At 36.7% G+C, this 27,013-nt stretch overlaps 1 protein-coding gene across 1 annotated transcript in view; it reads left to right on the top strand.

Moving 5' to 3' along the window:
• The window catches only part of MYO1E (myosin IE), a 97,048-nt gene that overhangs the window by 48,858 nt on the left and 21,177 nt on the right, over positions 1 to 27,013 (top strand). The window contains 15 exon segments of the mRNA XM_075714178.1: positions 954 to 1,041; positions 2,563 to 2,652; positions 3,609 to 3,740; positions 5,189 to 5,323; positions 6,560 to 6,692; positions 10,307 to 10,503; positions 11,558 to 11,638; positions 12,024 to 12,110; positions 13,367 to 13,453; positions 14,558 to 14,725; positions 15,481 to 15,566; positions 16,163 to 16,244; positions 17,063 to 17,169; positions 21,091 to 21,189; positions 24,525 to 24,669. Coding sequence (XP_075570293.1) covers positions 954 to 1,041; positions 2,563 to 2,652; positions 3,609 to 3,740; positions 5,189 to 5,323; positions 6,560 to 6,692; positions 10,307 to 10,503; positions 11,558 to 11,638; positions 12,024 to 12,110; positions 13,367 to 13,453; positions 14,558 to 14,725; positions 15,481 to 15,566; positions 16,163 to 16,244; positions 17,063 to 17,169; positions 21,091 to 21,189; positions 24,525 to 24,669 — 1,717 coding nt within the window.

Below are 27,013 nucleotides of genomic sequence, written 5' to 3'. Positions count from 1 at the left end.
GAGTCAACAACATTCACTGCAATTATTCAGGAGCTTAAAGATAGCACAGATTTTCATGCACACACAAAGATTTCAGATATCTTTATGATACTGAACCAACATCAGTGTGTTGGTTTTTTTTATTAATATAGTTGTCCAGGTTAGGGTAAATTCATTAAGGTCAAAGCTGACTTGCACCAAGATTTATATAAGTCTGGAGGAATTCTGTTGAAATGAAGTTAGCTTTAAGGTATGAAATAAAGCATGAGGTTGGACTATCTGGCATGCCAGTCTTCTTTCCCTCTTGAGAAGCTTACTAATTGTGAGAGGGCATATCTACTGATGTTGTAAATAGTATTCACCATTGAAGTGAAATATTATAATGGAAGGAAGGAATTGTGAAAGCTAGTATGGAATATTAAGACTTCTTGTACCCTGTGTCAAGAGGCATGGGAACAGGAAGGTAGTTCTTCCGTCATTCAGAATGTGATTAATAATGTCTCATTATTTCATTCAGGAACACCTAAAACAAAAGACTCGTAGGTATCTGGCATGGCATTCAAAGCTTGGATTTTCAAATGAGTTTTTGTGTTAAGATCTGAAATCCCACTAAATTTAGATGGGAATTGAGTTCTTAACACACTTGTTCTCTTTTGAGCATCTTAGTTTAAGTATATTTATTTCTCAATTTACATAGTTTTCTGACTTTGAAGTCCCATAGAGATTCTGGTGTCCATGCAAGATGATGTATTCAAAAATATTATTCACAAACATATCCAAGTACCATGCTACAATACTATACCAACAGTCTATATATTACCAGCTTACCCAATGTAAATATAGTGTATATTTATTATTATTATTATTCATTGTTAAGGTACCTAGTCTTGGTTGAACAAGATAAACCACAAATTTCTCTGTTCTAGAGTTATTTAAAAACTGACAGGTACATTTTTGTGTTCCTTTTTTCGTAGTGGGGAAAGTGGTGCTGGAAAGACTGTAGCTGCTAAATATATCATGAGTTATATCTCCAAAATTTCAGGAGGTGGCCCTAAAGTACAGGTGAGTTGATACAGAATAGTACTGAAGCATAAGCATAGTCTAAAGGTTTACTTCAGAGGCAGAATGACAAAGGTCTGTCTTGGCAGACACTGACAGCCAAGAGGCACTCTACCAAAGAAGCTTATGGGTGAGCAGCTAGAAATACATACAAGCCCTCAACAGCAGAGAGACAGCAAGAGTGAACTGCTTGCTTGCAGATTGCTGGGCTGTCTGTGTGATGGGAGCCATACGAGGGAAATCCACAGACCCAGAATCACCTCTGCGACAAGTTTTGTAGCTCTCATGCTGAATTATGTCTATGAGCATTTTTTTTTAGTTAAGGCATGAAAGGTACTTTAATTATTGTTCTTAACCAAATTAAGAACAACCAATCTCGTTCTAATAGTTGTGCGTTTTTTCCTCCTGTGTTGGCATTCTACTGAAAACTGAACTGGCTTTTCAGGTGTGAAAGCTAGCTGAAACAACAAATAGTTGCTTTTGTTAATAACTATACTATCAATGTCTGCTTTATCTATTGGCACCTATTAATTGAGTGAATTACCCATAAAAATTCCCTTAATGATGTTACAATGTCATTCATTGACTGACAGGCAGTGGTAGGTAGGTAGTAGCTACTTTTACCAGTCCACTCTTTTTGAGTGCTTACTGTTATTATTTCCTTTATTGCAGTCTGTAATGTTAAGTATGTGTCTGCTTAGTTTTGCCCAACAGTGATACTGGGAACATTGCAGAGAATGATTCAGTAACCAAGAGAATGATCCAGAGAAAGTATGCATAGTGTTATTTTTGGAATACATATAAACATACTTTATAAGTAAATATTTTGTTTTATTTAAAAGATTGCAGCTTCTTGTACAAAATTAAAAACCATTCTTAGTGATTATGGAGTAGCAGTTGATGAAGTTGCTAAGTTGCCTTGAGCATTTCTTTTGAAATAAAATTCAATCTTCTCTTCACAACCCAGCATGCATTGTGTTTGTTCCAAAGCTAATACCTTGTCCATATTTCCAACTTCCAGGGTCAGATAGAGACAATAGTTACACACTTTATTGCTTTCTAAGACAGCTAGATAGCGGCATTGTTGATCCCAAAACAGGTTGCTGAAGCACTTGCAGATTCCTAAATTTCATGCTGCTCTGACTTCATTGGTTGTGGTTCCAGACCCCCCAAAAGGTTTAAGTACTCATATGTAAGAAGGAAATTGTTTAAAATCAAGATGATGAAAAAACCAGACCAGTTTATTGGCTGTGTTGCTTGGCAGAACAGAAGGACCAGTTTTTAGCCTCAGGCATTTTGTTCAATTTTGTAGGATTTTCTTCAAAAAATAGGAACCAGAAACTCTGGGGAAAAAAAAATGGTTAGAGTCTATTCCTTATCTGATCAAGAGGATTTCTTACAGATGCAGGCTTTTTTTTCTTTTTTAATATACAATTTGGATATTACGGTTTTCTAGAAAATCTGTAAGAACTTTAAAAATGTCTATTTCTGAATCTCTATTTCTCTTGTTTCCTAAAATTTTAGCATGTTAAAGATATTATTCTGCAGTCCAACCCTTTACTGGAGGCCTTTGGGAATGCAAAAACTGTACGGAACAACAACTCCAGCAGATTTGTAAGTCCCTCTATCTTAGAGATTACTTTATTCTTCCAACTTCTGTGCTGTTACAGTGTTCAGGAGCATAATATAAATTGACTACAAATGAGGTAAATCTCAAAATATAAAGTGTGTTTTAAAATGTAAAGTATATGTTGAGGCCTCTGTTTCATTCTGTATAGGCTGCGCATTTGTTTCTCTTACAATATGTACTGGTCACAATTTATGAAATGTTCAGTCTGCAAGCAGATACCTTACCAGCAGCAAACTGGCCAGTTTTCCAGATCAGTAAAATATATGCAAGAATATATGTTTAAAAAGAAAAGGATAGCTTTTTTAAAAATAGATGAAACCATCCTTAGAGTTGTTTGATGGGAAATGCCTTTACCAATGTGTACAGAAAGTAGGCACGAATTATTTTCTGTCTGTCATTATAAAATACTCAAGATAATACTGTCAAATGACTGTTCACTAGATGACATACTGTAGGATCCATTTTTAAAAGTTACACACAGGCTTTACAAATTTGAGATTTTTTCCTCAGCCTATGTGACTGTTAATGCAATTAATGTCTCCCTGAAAGACAAAGATAATTGCTTTACCTTGCTTCTAAGCAGAACACTATGTTTGTTGTTGGTCGTAAATCTGTTAAATTTACTTCCCGTATAGGTGAGCCTTATGGTTTCCTTTACACTAAGCAAGAGTCTCAGCAGTGAAAAGAAGCCCCTGAATTCCTCTCTATATTTGCATTAACACATGACATATTACCCCGAGTCTAGCGCTGTGTAAATGCAGAAAGAAAGATAGACATGTGATAGTTCAAGAATCTAAGCTCAGGTTATACCTTGAGGGAGCTGTGTCACTGCATCCATAAAGATTAAATATCCTAGTAACCTTCCCTGACATACGGGACAAGTGCATGATTTCAGATTTGTATTTACTAATCATTCAACAGCTTTAATTATTTATTGCAGGGGAAATACTTTGAAATCCAGTTTAGCCCAGGTGGAGAACCAGATGGAGGGAAAATCTCCAACTTCCTACTGGAAAAATCTCGAGTTGTAATGAGGAATCCTGGAGAGAGAAGTTTTCACATTTTTTACCAGGTCAGAAGTGTATAGGTCCTTTCAGCATTATTTAAAATAACCAGGACCAGTTTTTCCTTTTGATTGAAAAGTCATTCTCAACACAGTGAGATTACTGAATGCACACTGAAGAAGGTAATCTGGGTATCACTGGGAAGCTTGATAGCATGTTGAGACACCGCCTAACATAAACCTACCTAGCTGCCTTTCAGCTCCAGAGCAAAAGTACTTCAGTATTTGGAAGGCCTTGTTTGGAAGTTCACTGTGAACTCCAATATGGCAAAGTCCAGTAGAATATGATAGAAAATAAGAACTTTCCAACAGATTTCTTTTTAAACTGGCCTATATAATTATACCTTCTACTCTGGAATTCCATAACACAGCTGTGAAAGAGAGATTTGATTCTCAGTTAAGTTTTCTAGGACATTTAGGATATCTATTTGTTGAATCCTCCAAGCATACCAGCTTTTTTTGTGTTTCAAAAGGCTTTTCTGGCCCCTTTCCACTAGTCCTTGACATGTGAGTTCCTTATCTGCTGAAGTACCGTTGATCAAGTTCTACAAAGCTACAGTAAAGACAGTGCATTGTAAGTGACTGTAAGCAGCTTCACATAAAGTTGAAGTGCCATTGCCAGGATGGAAGGCTGAGTTGGAGCTGGAGTTGCTCCAGGAGCTCTGCATTCTCCTCTTCTGAGATATATGAACAATTTGCAGTGTCCTGCTGATTTTCCTCTGTGGCTTGGAGAGGCTTTTTGACACAGGAGTTAAGACTATGGGGTTTTGACTATTCTTTTTTGAGGTTAGTTTGTTCATTCCTTCCTGTTGCAGCCATGTCTGTGCACAAGTGTGTAGACTTTACATAGGTTGAGGAGCCTCTCCTCTGGCATCACAGAGGGTACAGGAACCTTTTTTAACTACTCTGTTATTTTAGTCTTGGCCCTGTTGGCCTAAATGATGCAAAGAGGTGTGACTTGAGCCATGCTTCAAATGAACGTAGTATTGGAGCAGTTCAAAACTTGCTTAACATATGCCCATTAGGGCATAAAGGATGCTTGGCCTCACAATTAGTGTCACAAATAATGCTTTCTTAGTAAGTTCTTTCAACTCTGCCTACCTTTCAGTAGGTATGGAAAACACGTTGCTCCTGAAGATTTAGATAATACATTGCAGACTGGAAAACCCGCTTTGCCTTATCTTCGTGAGGTAAGGATAATGGAAGGCATTCAAGTCAGTCACAGTTTTTACTTTATATTAGATGTGGAAGTTAGAACTAAACCATTCATGGGAATGGGAATGAGAATCTGGTCTTGTGGGTTAAACAATTAACAAAACATAGGAAGGATACACACCTGGCACAGCGCTAGCCATATCTCTCCCAGTAATTTCAGGCTCAGTCACCTGTTTCCAACCTGGCTCATCTCTGCTGAAGGTCATTGTATGATAACTAATTTGGGGATTTTTATTCTTCAGCTAATTGAAGGGGCCTCCTTGGAACAAAAAAGCAGTCTTGGCATTACCAGTATGGACTACTATTACTATCTGAGTCTCTCTGGGTCCTACAAAGTCGATGACATCAATGACAAATCAGATTTCCAAGAAACACTCGTGAGTTTTTCACTCTATGATTTGCATAGTGGTGGATGTATGTTCATTTTCCTGTTCATTTGAAGCAAAGACATTGGTGTATTAATGTGGGAATGAGAAATTAATGCAGATGTCACTTATTTTAATGATAATTTACCCTGAGGAGGAGTTACGTTACCCTGAAGAGGTCCTACATTGCAGCCTAACAATCTTGAGAGGATAGATGCTTTTTATAGATGGGTGTTTTGTTTTCTGATTGTTCTTTTTCAGAAGGGTGCAAATGTAATGAAATTTAATTGAGTGCAGATAATCTGCAGTATGAAAAATGTGAAAATGCAAACACAATGAGGAAATTCCATTAAAAGAAAATTTAAGACAGTGCCCTGTTTTAGCTGATTTTGTAATGGTGACTCATCTTCCATGCCTATTCAAAACAGTGCAACTGAAAGGCTGGAGAAAGGGACTTAAAAAGCATAGATCAGGGATCTTTATCCAGTACTGTTGCAAATTCATTGTGTGACCTTTATGCAAGTCATGCCAACTTGCTGGTCTCCTGTTATTAGAAATCTACTAATTTTCAATAAGCATATTAATACGTCTTCTTATTTATATATTTGCACATTTAAAGGCCTAAAAAAAAAAAAAAAAATCCTAACTGTTGTATTCTAGCTAATCTGGTGTTTTAGAAAAACAGTCAGTTGAGAAGACATTCCATAAGTTACCATGTACTCCAGACTCCAAAACCCAATGTTGTTGTGGATTATTTTCTAGTAAGTGGCTGAAATTCACAGCCTAAGCCAGACAGACTGTGCTGCTTTTTGGAGTCATTCAGTACAGCTTCACAGTTCTTTAGTCTTAGTGGATAAACTGTCTGTGTAGAAGGAATAAAATCCTTGTCTCTTAAGTTCATTGTTTCACATTTTGCAATGAAACTATTTAGTTTTAGTGTGAAGCTTAAGAGCAGGTGCTTGTTTTTCAGTAACTTTAATTTTTCCAACATTTATTTTGCTAACACATCTTCTAAATGGTGTAGCTGCTTCTGTATTTAATTAAAAAAAATACAAAAATTCTGAAGTAGGACATCTGGTACCTTTTGAAATGTCAGTGAAGTCTGTAATGAAATTTGGTTGCCTTAAATATTTGAGTTTTGAAAAACTCAAATTTTTAACATAAAAATTTTAAAAGGACTTCTATGACAAGAGTCATTGAACAGATTCTTCTGCTGATTCAATTTTTTTTCCTTCTTTTTCTTCCCAGCATGCAATGAGTGTGATTGGGATCTTTGCAGAGGAACAGGCATTGGTGCTGCAGATAGTGGCAGGAATACTGCATTTGGGAAACATCAGTTTCAAAGAAGTTGGCAACTATGCAGGAGTGGAGAGTGAGGAGTGTAAGTACCTCTGGGAACTGTTACAGAATTAACAATGGGCTGAAACCCAGATGGCATAAGGTGAACTGCAATCCTGAGCTGCTTATCCAAACACAGTGCATCGTTTCTTACAGTGAAAGGCTGCTAATTTAGATTCTCTTCCAAAACCAATGGTACTGAGGCTCTGTTTTATCTTGTACAATGCCACTGACTTGATAGGAGTGCAATTTTGCATTTTGAATTAAAGAAATCCTTTTCCAGCCTTTGAGTATGAAATAATAGAAACTGTGAGAAAATCTTTCAAGCAAACTTGAACTCTGCTCCTTTCAATGCGTGAGCGTGCATTCATAAAAACACCTGTTTCTTATGTGGTTTGTCTAACGTCGTTGCCATGTGAAAGCAGCTACCAATGTGTGGAGTATCCCCAGTCTCAGGTACAGAGTGACCACTCAGGCACGCATATATGTGTATATATATGTACACGCATCCAGAATACGTGCCTTGAAAACAGAAATTCAGAATTGAATTGAAATGCAGAATTTACGTACTACAGTTATCTTCCCTGTCTCAAATTTATCAACCTATACCTCATGATTAGGTACATCTACTGTGTAACTATTTCCTTATTATTTCCTTATCACAATGCACTGTCCTTGCATCCTTCACCTCCTGCTGCTGTTTTATATCAGCTAGGCCCACATCAAGACGTTGAAAGATTAATAGATCCTGAGTTTTAAACATTTTTGTCATGATTTATACCTTGCATCTAATGTTGATTTTATACTACCTTGATAGTTTAAGGACAGAGTGGATAAGCACAACATACATAGTATCTTATACATATCTGTCTGTTCTCTTAACTGTTATTTCAGAATGGTCCTTACGTTTAGGAAAACTGCATTTTTTTAGTTTTAGGTGAGTTAAACATGAATAAAGCATCTTGTGCAGTCAGCTTCCCACTCAACTGTATTAGTACTCTCCTGCTATTTGTTTTAAGAAATTGGGAAATAAAAGTTACTAATTTTTAACCTTAATTTCTTAATTTGAGAGAATAGTAAGTGAACCCAAAGAAAAAGATTTTGTGGCATTTTATACGTCCAAAGAAAAGTATGGGATTTTTTTATATGCCTTATGATTCCAAAAGAGCTACTGTGCTTCCATTTAAATCACAGTATTAAATCTTTCAATGAAATCAAGACATTTAATAGTCAGAGGAGATAGATACAGAGTGTGTTGCATCAAAAAGTAAGAAACTGGAAAGAGATGAGTTGAAAATAAGTTGGTAAATGGTATTTCTGTGATGAGCCATATACACCATATTTCTCTTGTTCACTGGGATATCAATACAGAAGTTGTGTATGAATAATACATTGAAAAAATTAGCAGATAGAATGAATCTAGAATTTATTCATAAACATACTGCATTTTAAAGAAGCCAGAGAAGAAATAGCAATGTCTAGTACAATTTCTGCATTGTAAAGAATTTCATTTCTCTTTCCATTAATCCTCCTCCCAGTTTACTGTTTGTCCTAGCCAACTAAATGGTAAAGCATTTATAGCCTGGAGAGCCACGAAAGATAAAACATGATGAAAGATCACTGATAAGTCATGCTTTGAGTAAATCTGAAATAATAAAAAGTTTAAGAATTTGGTCAGTAGTGTTCTTATTATATAGCAAATTGCAGAAAAACATGTAAAGGCCATTCTTCAAGACACCAAAAACTCTAGTCTCTTACTCTCAGTCAGAATCAAATCTGTACAGACCATTCTTGACATACATTTAGACCAATACTTCTTTAAAACTGCTGGTGATTACTATCTGTTATAGTGCCTAGTTATATTAATAGTTGAAGAAAACCTTCTCATTATATATTCTAAATCTTCCATGTTGCAGATCACGTCAAATACTACTTGTTCTCTCCTGGATGCAGAAAACAATTTAAACCATCCCTCTTTACACTTGCATTGTATTGAAAGATTTGTTTTACACTGGGAACCGATGAAGTGAACCTAGTCTTTTTCAGCTTTTCTTCACAGATTGTATTTGAAATACAACTATTCCACAGAACGCTATAGATTACTCTTTGAGGATCATTTTTTCAGTTATATGCATATCCTGCTTTACAGTAATTTCTAGATGGTAACTCTATGGTCCCTAACTAGGGAAAATAATCAGGCATCTTAAGAATGTGAAGTTATATCAAGTCATGTCCAGCTATTCTTCCTTTACAGTAAATCATTAGCACTGTGAAGGAAGAGTTTCTGAGGTATGCATGGTGGTTCTTACCATTATACTATCTTCATAAATTCTTACAGTAGTATTGGCTAAATACTTATTCTGGCATCTTTACAGTATATGTGAGCATATTTGGCCTATCATTACCTACATTCTTTTCCATTTTAAAGCATATGATGTTTGACCTTTTCACGTGCTCTTCAGCCTGAGTTCCCAGTGAGTTACCAGAGATGTTGCCACTGACTCAGCTTTGGTTAGTTGTGTGGTTCCTAGTACCCTAGGGTAAATTTGATCAGCTTGCTGATGGTAATAAATCAGATTTCAGAAAGATGGTGGTTATTTGCAGTTGTAAAAATTTTTTTGGATTAATGTACTGAAGGATTTAGCGAAATCATGCTGTGGTGTTACAGATGTGTAAAGCACGAGTGGCTGCTGCCTTAGTGATTATTTTACATCCTCCTCACACCAGTAAAGTAGATCTGAAAGCAATGGAACATGAAGGAAGCACTGTTAGAAGATTATGTGATTTAGCAGAGGTACAATACCAACTCCAAGAGCTGCCCTTGGGAGCTATTTCCATATGCTTTCAAGCCATTTATCTTTTTCCATTTTTCCATTCCTTAAGGTGTGTGACACCTGCAGCTAACATCTGCACCATGTGCTAAGAATGCAAAGACTACTAGACTTGTGGCTGCTTATTGCACAGATGTATTTTTCTGCTTTACTTATAAACAAGGGAAACCAGAATTTGCAAAGTACTTCCAGAATAAGAGATTAAAAAACCAAAACCAAATAAATGACAAGGCAATTGAAAACTTTTTGCAATATCCTAACTTAGAAGAAGAAGAAGAAAGGAAAAGAATATTAGGAAGCAGATAGCATAATCTTTATTATATTTTAAACATTTGATGTTTTTACAAAGAATTTTCAATGGTGTCAATTTTATTTAATGTGTGAGCTCTATGTTTTATTTCTCTCTCCTCCAAGAGTGATTTGTTTGAACCACATAGTTCAAAACTGTGACCTAAGCCACCTTACATGTTTGAAGGACTGAAGATACAGAAATAGTTGACTATTTTACTTCAGGGTGGTTTATCTTAATTGAAATCCATGTAAGAGTTGAAAATGTCCTTGGGGAGCTTAGGGAAATTTTCAAGACATAAATCCCTCCTCTTTTTAAGCTGCATGCCCCATAGAATCATAGAATGCTTTGGGTTGGAAGGGACCTTGAGAGATCATCTAGCCCAACCCCCCTGCAGTGAGCAGGGATTGAACCCGTGACCTTGGCATTATTAGTGCCACATGAGGTTTATTACTGCTGATTGTTACTAGAGATACAGCTAATTTTTTTTCCTTCATTCTGTAAGTTATAATCCAGCAGCCCTGATCTTTCTTGCAGTTTTGGCTTTCCCTGCTTTTCTCCTGGGAATTAACCAGGACCGTCTGAAGGAAAAACTGACCAGCAGACAGATGGACAGCAAGTGGGGAGGCAAATCTGAGTCCATTAATGTAACGCTAAATGTGGAACAAGCCTGCTACACCAGGGATGCACTGGCCAAGGCCCTTCATTCCCGTGTTTTTGATTACTTGGTGGATGTAAGTTGGATTTGCTTGATTCTATTGAATTATCAAAACAAGTACAAGTACACTAGGAATGTTCCTTGCAGTGCTTTTCTTGTCCATCATTTCTTTCACCCAGTATGTTTTTTTGCCTAAACTGTAGCAGCAGCACTGAGCAGTGCAGTGGGAGCATGACCACCAATATCAAATACAAGGCACTGATGATACGACAAATGCTACACTTTCTTTGAAGCAAATGAGCTATGCTTTCAGCACTATATTTGCTCAGTGTCCTGCCACAACTGTCCCATATGACATTCTGACATCTCCTTCCTGTCAGCATCCATACTTCTCTGAGTCTTACTTTCTCCTACATAGCCGAGCGTTTTCAGATGAGCAGAATTAGTGGGTTGTAGTCCCCTGCTCTCTTACCCCACTCTCCTGCAAAAAACCCTTTCAGCATCCGAATGTTGTGGTATTTGAGCAAATGGTCAAATTTCATTCTCCATGCTAAAGTACTCTCTTGTTCAGAATGAGACCCTGGGCTGGATTGGTGGGGTAGAAACCTTACCTTTGGCCACCGACGCTGGCTAGATGAAGCAGAAGTCTCCTCTGTGGTGGCATTGCTAGTGTCTCAAAAGTCTCCCTCATCATGACAGTTCTGTAATTCCCACTATGTGCCTGTACCGGCACTGACACTGCAAAGTAGGGGAATATAGAAATAGGTGAAAAGGTTCATGGTACCATCTGCAAAATGCATCAAATATCAGACTTAAAGCCGTTCGTTCTTTGTTGGCTCCTTTTCTTTAACTGAGCCAGTTACGCCAAAGGGGAAAGATTTTTACAAAAAAGCAGATCCAAAGGCTCACTAACCTGGAAAACAGCATAGTATACTGTTCATTTCCTAGTTGTTAATAACATTTTATTAAAAAAGTGGAAGTAAAATATCCTATGACATATATTTGTATTCCATTCAAATATATTCTTTTTTAAGAAACCCAGTATTTTTATATAAAGATTTAAGGATATGAATATATCTTTTAAATATATTAACTACACTTTGTTTTACATTTTGTTTCTGGTTTATTAGTCTATTAATAAGGCTATGGAGAAGGACCATGAAGAATATAACGTTGGTGTCCTTGATATTTATGGCTTTGAAATATTCCAGGTAAGGCAATGCAATACTCAACTCAGGGTTTGAGTTGATCTGACCTGGGAGAGTTTTTTGTTACTTAGAGGGGAAAAAATCCAAACCAGAAAAAAACCCAAATCCTGTGGCCAGAAGAAAAGCAAAAAAACCCAACCCAGCTTCCTGGACATTGAGGTCTCACTGTTAATGTCTCACTCAATAAACATGAAGTATTGAAGAAACTTCAAAGAAACTAGGTCATTGATCTCAGAAGAAAGATCTGAGATTACACAGAATGTCTATAAAGTCAGCAACCCATCCGTCATTGACAGTGTTTCTTTGAAGCTTACTGCCAGCGTAAGAACGAAGAATTATTGTATATAAAAGCATGAGACTAATTTTTAAATTGTTTCCTTTTCTATAGAAAAATGGTTTTGAGCAGTTCTGCATCAACTTCGTTAATGAAAAACTACAGCAGATTTTTATTGAACTGACACTCAAGGCAGAACAGGTAACGAGACATTTATTATTTTTGAATTCAGAAATGAGCTATGGCTTTTTCAATTGGTGGAAAAATTGAGGTTTCATCATACGATAACAATGAAATTTGCCTTGTTAAGCAAGATGGGGAAAAAAACAACCCTTTGTTGTTGGCTAGCCATAAAACTGTAAACCACATCAGCTGCAGACATTTATTCTCTAATACAGTGGTACAGAAGTGAGTCTGTCATATGATGTACTAATGCAGTCATATGACTCTGCCAGACTTGCTGCATATTCTGACTCATTGGCAGAAATGGAAAACTGCAGCTTGGTTCCGTCCCTGTGCTTTCGTTGGACATGACACACAGTGAGATGGGAGTATTTTTCTTAATTCCCGCCCCCCGCCTTTTTTTAAATATATATGAATGAAATAGATTACTCAGACAAATGCAAAAATACTTTTGAAAGAATTTGCAGTTCTCTGCTCACAGTCTTACTGCAAAATCTCACTTTACATGAATGTGAGCTTCTGCATGGGAGGGCAGACAGAATGTAGCTCAGACAGAAGCATTGTGTACAGTATGAGCTCAGGCCTGGCACCAACTTTAGGACAATGTTTTCAAGAATGCACATACACAATTGCCTTTGTATAAAAGTGACTGATCAGTGCAGTTGAGCACACAAATAACCTGCTAACTGTCTAGTTGAACTCATATTATACAACTGAATAGGTCAATTTAATAAAATTTTAGTATGATTTTTTTCCCCAGTCGGTCTCTAGATGTCTTTATGGTTACAGTAATTGTGTACAGAAATAAGAAGTGGAGCTGTGTCTCCATTTCATATGCATTTCTAAATGTGTTGTTTTGGGGGGTCTGATCCTTGATATGCCTGTCACAATCAATTTTTAAAATAGATTAGGATATGGATGCTTAGGTGCACTGTCAAGATACTGTAAAACTCACTTTGTTACTGTTTGGAAAGTGCTTTGACAGTAAATGCACTGATGAAATATTCCTGCTCTTCTCGGTAGCTACTCAAGGGCTATGAATGATAAAAGAATGTGTGGGGAGAACAGAGAAGGATTCCGATTCATCTCTTGGGCAGTAGAGAACTGGATTTAACTATCATTAGGGTAATTTCTCCCACCTCCCCCCAGTCATACATTTGACAAGTCTTTCTGAACATGAGTAGCGCAGAGTTTCTGTATATGTAGTGCGTTGTAAATCTAGTGCTACATGCACAGTGCAAAGGAATATTTGCATCTTTCTTTTTACTTTACAGGAAGAATATGTGCAAGAAGGAATTAAATGGACACCAATAGATTACTTTAACAACAAAATAGTGTGTGACCTTATAGAGAACAAAGTGGTAAGTATTTAGAACAAACAGATGGAAAAACCAAGGTTTTTCTCTAGAATATTTGGGCAACTGCTTTGCTGTCAAGAACGTTCATAGGAAAAATGCAAATACTGTTGTTCAGTTACTGAGTCATACTAAGCCTATATATAAATCTTACATAAGACATAAGAGATCTAAGATATATGTCATCTAAGATACCAACCGAAAAGAGAACCATAAGATAGCGTGATTGATGTGTGACTACAAAATAAGATGGAAATTAAAATTTTATCCACCTAAATTTATCATGAACTTATAACTTATTCTACTGTACATCAGATAAGGCTGTCTGTGTCCCTGGGAGATGTATTTCAGTTTGGGGAAGCTACAATACCAGCTTCCTTTGAGGTACTGCCACAAATTAAGCAGAAACAAGCGAAGAGGAAGTTTTAGTAAGTGTTGTAGATAAAAGACATTTTGTGCCTTTCCTCCATGGAATGTTCTGCAGTTTAAAGTCTTTATGTTCTGATTTAGGGTGTCCCTTTAGGACAGAAGTAGGCTGTTTTTCAGCTAGTTCTTTGTCCTCATGCAAGCTAGATAATTTTAACAGTTCAGGTACTATAGTGACTTGCGCTTAAATGCGTATCAGATTTTGCCTGTCTCCTATCTGTAGCAGGGTAACTAGGAAGAGGACAGGGTTTCTGTCACAGTCTTAGCTATTTAGCTCTAAGTTGGTCAAACTACAGTGTTTGATTTTAAATACTTTCCTCAGACATGGGTTTATTGTTTGGTGGAATGGGAAAGAAGATTGCTTTATGAAGGAATTTAAAACAAGTGTTGGGCGTTTTGGGGTTTTTGTTTTGTTTTTTTTTAACAGCAATCATTGTTTCCCCCATCATTTCCCACTGTCACTGCCACTACATGAAGTGGCATCTCTCCTTAAACTATTTGCATGCTTGTGTAGAACTTAATCTCTACTGTGAACTCTACTGACTGGGGGGGAATTCTTCCTGCTGTGACTTTGTTCTAGTGTTTTTGTAGCAAAGATAATTTTCTGTTTCTGAAAAACTGGCTTCGTAACTTCTTTTTCCTTACTTCTTTTGCTGTTTTTGTTATTCTTCTCCAATGCATTAGAATCCTCCAGGGATTATGAGTATTTTAGATGATGTGTGTGCCACAATGCATGCAGTGGGAGAAGGAGCTGACCAAACATTGCTTCAGAAACTCCAGATGCAGATTGGGACTCATGAACATTTCAACAGCTGGAACCAGGGATTTATCATTCATCATTATGCTGGAAAGGTAATGTGGCAAATCATCACTGAATTCTGTGTAATGTATTTATAAAGAAAAAGAACAGTAATGAAAGGAAGGGGGCAGCCCTGCAGAGGGCTGTTGTGGTTTTAAATAGGCAGATTATCTCAGGAGACAGTGTCCTCCTTTCACAATGTAGGGAGCTTAGAACAAATATGCCCTAACATATGTCCCTTACTTAGGAGAGTTGAGTCTGGGCCTTGCTGCTATCAAACATACTAACCAGAACTTAGTATTAAATGTAATAAATAAATGCCCCTAGTCTTTTGTTAATTATAGTCTTAATTGTTGGTTAAAGTAGCAGTAAATTTAAATAATTCAGATATATCATCACCTAAGGATCATTTTTATATCAATAAAACTGGGAATATAATGTACAATTTATCTTCTTTGGTTTATTTCTCATACTATTCATGATTTCCTGCAGTAAATCCTTATTATGCAAAAATTTTTCTTCCATAAAATTCAGTATTAAATTCACTTGTGTCATATTCCATTCAGTAGCTCCATAACAGTCTTTTTCACTGAAGTTAAATATATGGATTACATTCCTTTATGCTTGTTGTGAAAGAGTTAACTAATAATATATGCAAGGATTTAGTGATCATTGTAGGTAGTATCTTTAAGTTATACCAGACTAACCAAAAAATTCAGAACAGCTACCGATGAGGACAGAATTTAAATTTTCTTTAATTATTGGGTTCTCAACTTACCACAAACAATCAATTTCCACCTTGGCCCAGGTATCTTATGATATGGATGGATTCTGCGAGAGAAATCGGGATGTTCTTTTCATGGACTTGATTGAACTCATGCAGAGCAGTGATTTGTACGTAAGCAAAACTTGCTTAAAGCTAGGAATAATGTGTTAGTTCAGATGGCTGCAGAGGGCCTGACTTCTCTACTGTGCAACTTGTAAACTCATTTGTATAAAAGTGGAAATAAAACATCACTGCAGTAGAACAGTATCATTTGCATTATATTGACCTTCATTTTCTGCAAATCTGAGTAAGTAAGGTACTGCAGTGTCAGAATCAAATGGTGTAATGACAACCATTTGTTTTGGCCTCAAACAAGGCCATCAGTGATTTGGCATTCTCTCAGAACAGGTGCTGTTTTAACATATAGTAACATTTTTTTTGTTATTTATTTTAATTAATTGATGCTTACTTTTTAAGAAGTGTGGGTTTCTTTGAGTCTAGAAGTCTGGTATGTCTTCCAAGGCTCCCTAAAATAGCAAGGGATCTCTATGAGGAATGAAGCTCATGGAAAATACTAATCTTAAAATAGATTTGATATAACTCCAGATTAATAGAAATAGCTATTTATATTCTGCTCAGCTATGAACTTTTACAGCATATTCCTTGACATTCCTGCATTGAATTGTCTTTCTATACCAACACTATTTTATTAATTCTTTCCTAGGCCTTTTATAAAGGCTCTGTTTCCTGAAAATCTTCAAGTGGACAAGAAGGGCCGTCCTACCACTGCAGGCAGTAAAATCAAAGTATGTCTAGTTTTGCTGTGTTAGTATGTGTCTATATGGGTGCATGTAAATAAGAAAAAAAAAGTAGTCTTTGCTGCTTTTTACTGTCCAGACATTTTTAAAGATAGACATCAGGAGTATCTTGATTGCAAAGTGATGCATTGTTTCAGCTGTTGGAATCATGTTTTGCCCAGCATCACTGTTTGTTAAATGTTTTGTTCAGCTGCATTCTACAGCAGTGTATTTCCAAATGACCAATTGATGGTAGTGATAACAGTATTTGCATGTGCATAATGAACGAGCCCCTTCACTCAGCCACTTGATGTCCTACAATTAACTACAGATAACTGGTCTCTTCATAGTGCAGAAATGCAGCGGGGCCTGATCCAATGCCCACTGAAGTCAACAGAAGTCTTTCTACTGACCATAATGTGCATTGAAAAGGCAGCAAGTGTTAGCAAGCACATCTTTTTGGAGAGTGGTTGTAAAATATATGCTTAGATTACACACTTGCAGATTTTGGAAATGGGTATTTTATCAACCTCTTTCCTCATATTTCACCCTGGCAGTCAAGTTCACCTGATGCATTCCTTGTCAGTCTGTATTTTTATATAATAGTTTAAATTTATTACATAGCTGGAGATAATGGTGCCTTCTATTTACTGATAAAGTTTTCATGAGGTGCATATTGTCCCAAGACACTTTGGTTCTGGAGAAAGACCAAAGTCAGTTGGATCCAGTCAACTGAATCGTCAGCAGATGGTTGATAACTTTTAGAATTCTCTCACAGGATTCACCCTGTTCAGCTCAGATGCTATTGTTCTCCCTCAATTTTCCAGAAACAAGCAAATGACCTTGTCGGCACCCTGATGAAGTGTACACCCCATTACATCCGCTGCATCAAACCAAATGAAACAAAGAAGTCTCGAGACTGGGAGGAGAGCAGGTATGGATAAGCAGAGCATGTGATGAGAAACAGTGCTAATAGTAAGAAAAAAAAGTGCCACAAAATTCGTAATTTGTAATCATACAGCCTACAGACAAACAGAACTAGATACCTGAAAACCTTCAGAAATGAAATCTGGCATGACCTCTCCTAAACTTTGAAGATAAGTTGTGGTCACTTGGTCTAAATCAGCAGTTAGTATATGCAGTTCTTAGCTTTTCTCATATCAGTTATGAATAGTCAACATCTGCATAACAGTAACACAGTTGGTATATTAAAGACTCAGTTTTCCATGTAGAATTTGCACACCAAATACATTATACATCAATTCTAACTTTTGCCTTATGCTTTGGAAACAGCTTCTATTAGGTAGCTAAAAAGCCAGCAGGATGTCTGTGTCTGCTTTTATGTATCAAACTTACCAAAAAGTCTCTACAGCCAAAAATGTAGAAGGTTCCTTTTTTACTTACTGACTTTTAAGTTTCATTAGCCAGCTCTTTAAAGAGAAGTCACTAGAACATCATATCAGGTGGTTATATAGACATTAAATAGATGTCTAAGTCATCAGTTTGGTTTCTCTCATCTGTTTTAGGGCATCTTTAACTATATGATGCTTTATAGCATCTTCCTATTATCTGAAAAAAGATACTCTTCTTTTTTGCACCGAATTAGGCGATCAGTACAGTATTTATACTCTGGGAGGTCCTAATATAGGTGACATTTATTACTATATACGAGGTACTTTTGGTATTGGTAAAAGTGCTGATAAAGCAAGTGGTTATTTTTATCACAGTGAAACAACTAGCTAAGTCTGATAAAAAGCATTCTTGAACATATCAGCAACACACCAGAATTCACTTCCTGCCATTTGGCATGCAGACTAGCACAATTACATGCAGATGTAGAGCACTTACAGAAGCCACAATTGGGACTGCACTTGAAAGTGTCATTTAGGTCTTGGCAGTCAGTGTAGACCCTCTTTCTCTAGCTTTTCCACCCCTGAAAATCCTACTGTGCAGCACTTAATTTTCCACTGATACTGGGGACCAAAGGAGGAAAATAAGTGATCCTGGAAGAAGTATGTCTAAAACTTTTAACTATAAGTTGAGGGGCTTTTAAAATCAATCATTTACATATTGTAAAACAGGCCTATTATTGTGGAGGGTGTTGCTAGGAAACCAGTGAAACAAACAAACAAAAACCTAGTCCTGAGAAAAGACCAGCTTTCAGGAAACCCCTTTTGGAGCAAAAATGGGCAAGATTTCTTCTTGTTTTCCCATAATGAGGATGATATTTAGCAAACGCAGCAGCTGCTGATAACAAATGAAATGCAAAGAATTGTATACTATCAAACCCAGACACAAATGGAAGTAGTTCTTATAATAGTAATCGTTCATCCCCATTTCAAAATCCTAACAGGCTCTCCCATTTCAAGCTATGATTTCCCATATATTATACTAGGACCTCACATAGGATACATATGCTGTAGCAGTTAGTGACATGTCTGGGGACAAGCAATTTATATGCATATGACAACTCAAGTTTAATTGTGGTGTTTCATGATTTTACTGTGAGAAAGTTCTGTGTTGAGGGAAATACAAAGCATAACTGAGTTTATGTGATGTTTTGCTGAATGTTGGTTTAGGGGTTTTTGTTTTCTTCTGTGATCACATACTGCTGTGTTATATACATGCTGCCATAGTCAATGTGATGGGAGTATTGTATCTAATCTGCTTATTAGTAGCATGTTACTAGGTGGTGAAAATGTTACTGAAAAGGAAAAAAAAACCTTCATAAAGCCTGTCTTACTTCATGCTCGCAGAAGCCATGTCACTCCAGCTTTGTACTGCTCTTGAATAATTCCAGAATATTTTGTACTGAAACATAGACCTTGTGTAATATCTAAACCTTGTATAATACCTTAGTTATTCCAAAAATTGGGGTGTTCTTGAAATGTGTTTTTGTTCAGGTCCTGGCACAGCCACTTGGATTTGTATTCAAAACTGCTGCATTAGCTGAATTCCCAGACCCTGACCTGCTTGAGGTTGGTGCCTGGAGGGAGATTTTCAGTGTGTCTTTTCTCAGAAAGAAAAGGAAAAACAGAAAAATGTCTCAAATTCTCTGTTGCTGGACACTAATACTGGCAGGACAGTAAGAAAATGGGAGTAATACTGTCGCTCCAGTGCATTATTCCAGATGTGAACAGGAGGGAAAGCTATAAACAGGAAAATGTATTTTTGTCCACCAACTTTCTACTGTACCAGAATTCTTGGAGTGGGTACAAAATATACTTTACTCCTTGAACACAGCAAGATTAAAATGTGCAGTATTCTCTATTATAAGCTAAAAGAGCAGTATCGCTCATCCTTTAGTAAAATACCTCTTATAAATGTTCTTTAAAAAGAAGAAATAACTGAAGGGCTTTTGTCATTTGTAGCATGGGATTTCAAAAGTTCTTTCTCTTTATACTATGAGTCATGTGAAAAGAATGTCTCAACCAAAAAAAGGAAAAAAAAAAAACCACCAATGGGCAATACACTTTATATTGAAATTTAACATTTCAAAATAGCTAGAGAAATAACATTGAATTAACCAAGAGTTTTTCAGGATTTGATAAATCTTTTGTAAAATCAGAGAAATAGTAAGCAAAACAGAATTAAATGGCTCCTTACAGGCTCACTTTTTCTTACTATATGTAAAGCAATGTTCTTTTATATACTGTATGTTAAACCTGCAGGACTAAAATCTTAACAACTCTTATATTTGTGACTGAAAGCTAAACCTTCTATAATTTGCCCTATAAAAGAACAGCAACAGAAGCCCATGAACACCACATTTCAGAGTTAAAAATGGACATTGCCTCTTCCAGCCGCCTGACTTAGATGAAGAAAGTAAGGAAATGCGAGGGAAAACTGCAAGAGTCATACATTGTTAAGGAAGCTAACTGAAATTCTTCAAATCAAATCTCCAAGCATTAAATAGGAGACTAGCGGGTTATGTAAGAAGGAATATAAAATAATGTACTGCAGCTCCAGAAAGAGGAGAAGGTGCCAAAAGGAAGCTTTTTTTTTCCTTTCGCTGTTTTTCTGCTTTGGGATTCGTGGGGGCATATTTGTTCCCTGTTTAGAACCTAAATGAACGTGTTTTGCATGAGGGAACTGTAATGGTGTTGGGATACTGATATTTCAGTTCACATGTGCAGTAGAGTCCCTCCACAGCCATTAACACTTTCTGTGGGACTGGTACCAATTCTGGTTTTGCTTGCAATTAAAGTATGCCATGAACAAGCTTACCAGGCATGCTTCGGCCAGTCTTGTGCATATCCTCAAATCCTTGCTTTTGCAGCATAGTAAAATTAGGAGGAATGCTAGGTTTTCATGAGTATACTAGCCTGTCTTTTTTCTTTCTGATCCTTTGTGTAATCAAAGTGGGGCATCTGGGGCTTTCTCCAGCCATCAGATTTGGTCCTTTCTCCCAAGCAACCAAAAAAGACCTACTGTGTGCTACTGTTGTTGTATGAGCTATGTAAAACATAGGTGAAACCTACAATAAAGGAACACAAAACAATTTCCAACTCCTTTGGATACCAGCTATGTAGTTTTATAGGTAAAAGTTACTTAGACTTTTACGGGTAATACTATTAGTTAAGAAATTTATACATAAACTAGTTAGGGGATAGGAACTTCAAAAAAATGCTAAGGTAAACTTGCTACGTATATTGCATAATGTAGTCTACCTGCCTTGAATATTTTTCCTACCGTGCAGTGTGCATGGTAATGTGCAAGAACAGATTGATATACCTGTGCATGAATTTTAGAAGTCAATAGTCTTTAAACATGATATGGACTTTTAAGAATACCTCCATCCACAAATATGCTGAGATAAAATGGATTGTAAATCTTGCATTGTTTTTGTCCACAGGGTAAAACATCAAGTGGAATACTTAGGTCTGAAAGAAAATATCCGAGTAAGAAGAGCTGGCTATGCCTACAGGCGGGTTTTCAAGAAGTTTCTGCAGAGGTAGGGTAATACTCGTTTTGAAGTATTACAGCACAGTTTTTTACATGATGAGGAGGAAAACAAGAAGTTTTGAAAGCTTCTCATTTCCCACTTAGACTTTCCTTCTTCCCCATTTACCTTGCTCACGATCTAGGTTACACAGAGATTTGAAAGTGTCTTAAAGACTGGCTTTGTGTCTTTGAAAGTCTTTTCATTTTTCTGTAAACTCACCTAAGACCTCACTTCCTTTTCTAGTGCTATGAGAGGGTTCCTCAAGGTTAAAAAGAGTTAAGGGAACTTACGAGTTTTGAGCTGTAGAGCCTGGAATCTGAGTGTCTAGCTGTTAGCCTTTGTTTAAGATGTTACTGCTCTAGCTTTCCCAACTCTTCTTTCCCAATGACAGAAGATAGGTAAAGAAATACATGCCTGCCATTCAAGTGTAAAGAGCAACCTTAGCTTAAATTGCTCATTACATCCTTCCACTGGTGTACAAACAGCTGGGAATGGTTAAAACTCAAACCACTGCAGCTGCTTGCTGAATGAAAGCAAGTCAGAGCTCTGTAAGACCAATCCTTTTTTCAGTGTCTTAGGACCAGCTGTTAAGATGATTAACTACCTCCACTAGCTAATGAAATCCTCTTAAATAAGAGCAATTTCAAGATTTATACAACATTCAGCTTCTGTTTTTTAAAAAAAAATCAGACAAACAGCTAATAAATGCCCAGACTGGGGCATTACATGACAAATCAGCTTTTGTTGGAAGTCTTTGTGTTACATTTGAGAATACAAAACAAAAAACCCAATCAGTTGTTGCAAGGCATGGAGTATAATTAATCAGACAGCACAGAACCAAGCCACTGATAATACTTCATGACAATACAGAGAATGTTCCAATCATCTAGTAATAGACAGACCTAAAATATCTTAAAAGTATGGACTCAATTTTCATTATGGAACAATTTTAAATCCCTTTTTCTTCACGATCTTCAAACCCAGACATATAAACATGAATATGCTTCAGGTTGCATTACTTAACACAGACTGTTGCTGAGACAGAATAACAGATTAATAATGTGTATTATATGTAGGCTCCAGAGTTGTTGAACACTGATTGTGAGGGCTCTGCAGGTCTAGAAATCTGCCTGAGAGATCTGCACAAAGGAAAAGCTACATGGTACTTCTGGAAGGCGAATAGAGTTCTATACTTCACATTATATGAGGAGATCAGCAGGCAATTGAAACCATTCTTTATGGAATTCATCCATTTGTTTCAAATTGTTAAATCTGAAATTAACAGTCTTGTTAAATTTAACATTTTGTTATGTGTAAAACTCTTCCTGCAACCTTTCCATTCACAGTTCCTTAGCATCCAGAACAAGCTCTGTTCTGACACCCTGAGTCAGTGTGACTAAAAGTGGGCTGAGGCATGGGATGGACAGGAAATGCATGCCTGTACACTTGTTTTCATGGGGCGTTCCTTGGCAGCTCCATATAAGTGGAGATTTCTGGGCTGAATAGACTTTTATGTACAAAATTTACATTTGCATGCAAAAAGCCACAGTCACTGAAAAGGCCTGTGTGTTTCAAAGCATAACCAATCTGAAAGCTGAACTCCATACTCCCATATTTAGACATAGGACCTAACTGCTCACTGTGAATTTATAATAGATAATTTGGGGGGGGGGGGGGGGCAGTCATGATGTGGAATTATTTCAGAAGCATTTTCAGAACATACTTTGTACTTGTGCCAAAACACCCTGTAAAATCAAATTACACAAGCTTGAAAAACCTAGATACATGAATATCAACTTGGCCAGTTTAATGGGAAGCATGCACAAGTACATTAGAGGAAAGTGCTATTCCTAAACAGTGGTAAACAATGATAGAATTGTCATGTTATAAAATTGTGAAATGCTTAATTGGTGCATGTTATAGAATGATGTGTTTCTTCTGCTCTGTAGACTTGTCACAACCGTAGAATGTGGGAAGTTTATTTGAGTTTATATAAAAGGAGAATTTCAAATGTATTCTTATTTTGTACCCGAGAGCTTTATTTATATTAAAAGGTCTCAAGTCATGTTTTTCCCTGTGCCCTCCTTTACAGCTCAGAAGATGTAGGAAATAATTTGTAACATGCTGAAATGTATTGTCAAATTCTGTTGTGTGGAAGGTAGCAGTCTCAAATGCCTTTATTAACAACAGCTCCTTTAAATTCAGACTTGCTTAAACCCACCTATACAACTATACCATTGGTGGTACGTGATGAACCTGCAAAAGAGGCTGTTAATTAAATAAGCTGGGAGTTACTTTAACTTACAACTCTGTACTGGGTTGCATCTATTTATCCCATAATACTGATAAATTATGTAAATACATAAGCATACACATTGTCTGTAAACATAATTATCTGTAATATACTTCTATATTTAAGATGGTATAAGAGCTACTTTGTTAAACTATCATGCATAGTACCTGAGCATTTGTTAACTAGTAATAGATTTGAACATGATAACATCAGTAGACCCTTTTGAATCCTACTGAATTATTCATAAGTTAGCTTTCTCTTTTCATACACTTTCTATTCAGAGGCATTTGGGTTTTGTAATACGTTCCTTTTTAACTGTTTGCTATTTTTCTTTCCACAGTATTGTTATTTAAGTTGCATGGCACTGTTTCTGCTTCCCAGCTGGATAACATTTTAGATATAACAGGAATGAGTAATGAACATTCCCTTCATTAATTTTCTAACAATTCCTTTTGTGATTTTTGAGAACATTTTATTAGGAGCTGCCTAAATCTTCTTAAGGAACAAGAACTTGGGAATTACAACAAACTGAACTCCATACTGTATCACTTTTTTCATTAGTTGAATAGTTTTACTAATAAGCATGATTTAGTTTATATAACTCAAGTATGCTTAAGGCATTAAAAAAAATTAAAAAAGAATAAGACAGAGAAGGCTTGAGTGGGAAATTGGCCATGTGCTTGGGAATGAAACTAGAATACCAAGGATGTAGGTACTTAATCTGGACCATAAGTCATTGCTAGTAAATAACCTTGCCCTGGACTTAAGGAGATCACAGCAGAACTTTCTGTAATTAACTACTGCAGTTACCAAATAGTAACTTAGCATCTGGAAACGGGAGACTCCTGGATACTGTTGCCCTTCTCATTGCAGTTGTTTGGTCTTGCACAGTTAAGATGTTACTTGTTTAGCATCTTCCCATACTCCAAGCTTCTGTAAGTCCTGCTGAAATTGTCAACCCTCCCCCCAGGGCAATAGTGACTAAGAGTCGGTGGTATTTTGCTGCTGCTGTTTGATGTCAGGTCTTAATCTCTTCTCCTTGGTGGTTAAGGTATGCCATTCTGACCAAAGCAACCTGGCCTTCCTGGAAAGGAGAAGAGAAACAAGGAGTTCTCCACCTGCTTCAGTCAGTCAACATGGATTCTGACCAATACCAGCTTGGGAAGTCCAAAGTCTTCATCAAAGCTCCAGAGTCTGTAAGTGTGGCAGAACACGAGTCTTTAAATATGAAGCTGTTTTGCTGAAATTAAAGGCCTGCCCACTCAGAAGTTGGGCATGATATCTGCTAAGGTGGGAGAAGCATAAGAATGTAAGGCAAGCTGGGCAGGTCTGTTGCAGGTGCCTCGAGGCTGTACAGGGATTCTAGGCACTTTTATAAACGGGCACAGTACATGATTTTGACACTAATACAAGGAGCATTAAATGCATCAAGAAGAGGAGATGGGATAGGAAGATGCTTTGGTGTCAGGTTGTACATTCCATGAGAGAATCTGTCATATGAAGGAATATCATGGCATGAGAACATATCTATCACCATTAGCCCAAGAAAATAAATCCTCTTCTCAGTACAAGAACTACTGATGAAAATAGAATAGCCCCCAGTTATAGTAAGGATATGCTACACATTATTGAGTAAATCAATGTTCCAGAATGACTGCAACTTGAAATCCCATTCAAAGAGAGCACCAGGGAGGCATTTTAAGGCTGTTTTTATCCTGTGGGTGCTAAACTGCACAAAATCTGTTGGAAAAAGGTTTTCTTACATCACTATTCAGGACAGTTGTCAAGGAAAAAAAAAATGCTCTACTTGCCATCATATATTCCTTATTTATCAGAAGCAGTTGAGCTTAGTTTGTATAGCATACCTTGCAGTGGAGCATTAGGTGGTTTCTTGGTGCTTTACCTGAAGTTACATGTCAAAAAAAAAGCAGAACGCTTCTATTGCTATCATTTTCTTTCCAGAATCATATTTTTTGCTCTGTAGAGCAACAGTAATTTAGGCAATGACACTTCTGTGCCCAATCACATGGGAAGATCTCTGTTAAAGGGGAAAAGATTCTCCAGGTTGTAATAGAAATTGTGTTGTTTCTACCATAAATAGGGTAAGACAGTATCATCTCTGTTCAGGAGTAATGGGACTTTACATTCCTGCCATCCAAGAGACATGCTTATATAATACAGCACATAGCATTCAAGTTGTAGGTTATTAGAATACTTAAGTGCACAGCGGCAGAGCAGGAAATTCTAGTACAGGATTAATCCTACTTAGTCCTTGCAAGCAACACCTTAGCTAGCCAAATATGAGGAAGCGTGAGCTTTACCTGCCTTCCTCTGTAGCACAGGCCATGATTTATTTCCTAACATTATGGGGGAGTTTTTTCTTACAAAGTCAGTGTGATAGCCTTGGACATTAGTGGGTGTCTTTGATATCTCTTCTTGTTGACATTACAGTTGTGACTTTTAGTCCTTTACTGACGACCTCAAGTTTATTATAGGGTGGTGGTGAGTACACATTCTGGTCAATACCTATTTGAATTAATACAGACAACTTAGTTGCTTGTAATTACAAGGGACCAGAATTAGTAATTTAAGCAACATCTTTGCATCTTGTGTTCATTATCTTACACTGTAGCGAACCTGATTTTCTTGTTTTCACTGTGAAATTATTTTGCATCCATGCTGTTCACTGCAGTTAGGTACAAATCAAGTACAATCTCAGTTTGGGAGATAAACAATTAAGGGAAGAAACCAAAATAATTTTGTGATGGCTGTTTTCTCAACATCATGCTACCTTATGGATAAATCAATCCAAAATTTAAAAGTGTTTTTGTTTTCAGTTTTATGTAATAAATCATATAAGGGAACTGTCGTCTTTTCCTGGCTGCTGAAATACCTTAAGCTTGGTGTGTTTGCTCCTTATAAGAGCATAGATTTTCAGCAGCCATATATTCACAAATGGGGTGGGTCTTGTTGCTGTTGTTTTTCAAGGAAAGAAATTAAATCATTTGCTGGTGTCTGTCTTCTGTTTAATAGCCAAATGGCAAGTGCTCGCAGAAGATTGATGCGCCTAGTTCCCCTTCACTCTGAAGTGGCCAAAACATTAATATTCTGTACATCATATGCTACTAGGTTGTTTCCAAGAGGAAAAAATTGTTCTCCAATGGATGCATCTTCCTATTCTAATGCATTTTTGTAATACTAAGTCCTGGTTGCATGTATATGCCATTTAGTGGCATTATCTGTGAGTTTTACTGAAGGGCAGTGCTGCAGGTTAAGACAACGTGAGGCTAACTGGAAATAGTAAAACTTTTTTGCATTGCATTTTGATTTTAATTTAAATTAATGTTTTCAATTACTGTATACATTTTCTTTAAAAATTTATTTTTTTAAAAGCCATGAAATCCATTTTTAAACAAGTACTAAAAATAGTCTGGGCCTTTTTCATTTTAAGTTGAAAAAACTTATATGAGCTGAATTATTCTAAAGCTTGATTTATATTTTTCAGTATCAAAGACAATCATTTCTCATCTTGTATTACTG

Source organism: Pelecanus crispus, chromosome 7, assembly GCF_030463565.1.
Source record: "Pelecanus crispus isolate bPelCri1 chromosome 7, bPelCri1.pri, whole genome shotgun sequence".
NCBI lineage: Eukaryota > Metazoa > Chordata > Aves > Pelecaniformes > Pelecanidae > Pelecanus > Pelecanus crispus.
The sequence above is the reverse complement of the archived record's forward strand: the minus strand, read 5'-3'. Positions and strand labels throughout refer to the sequence as shown.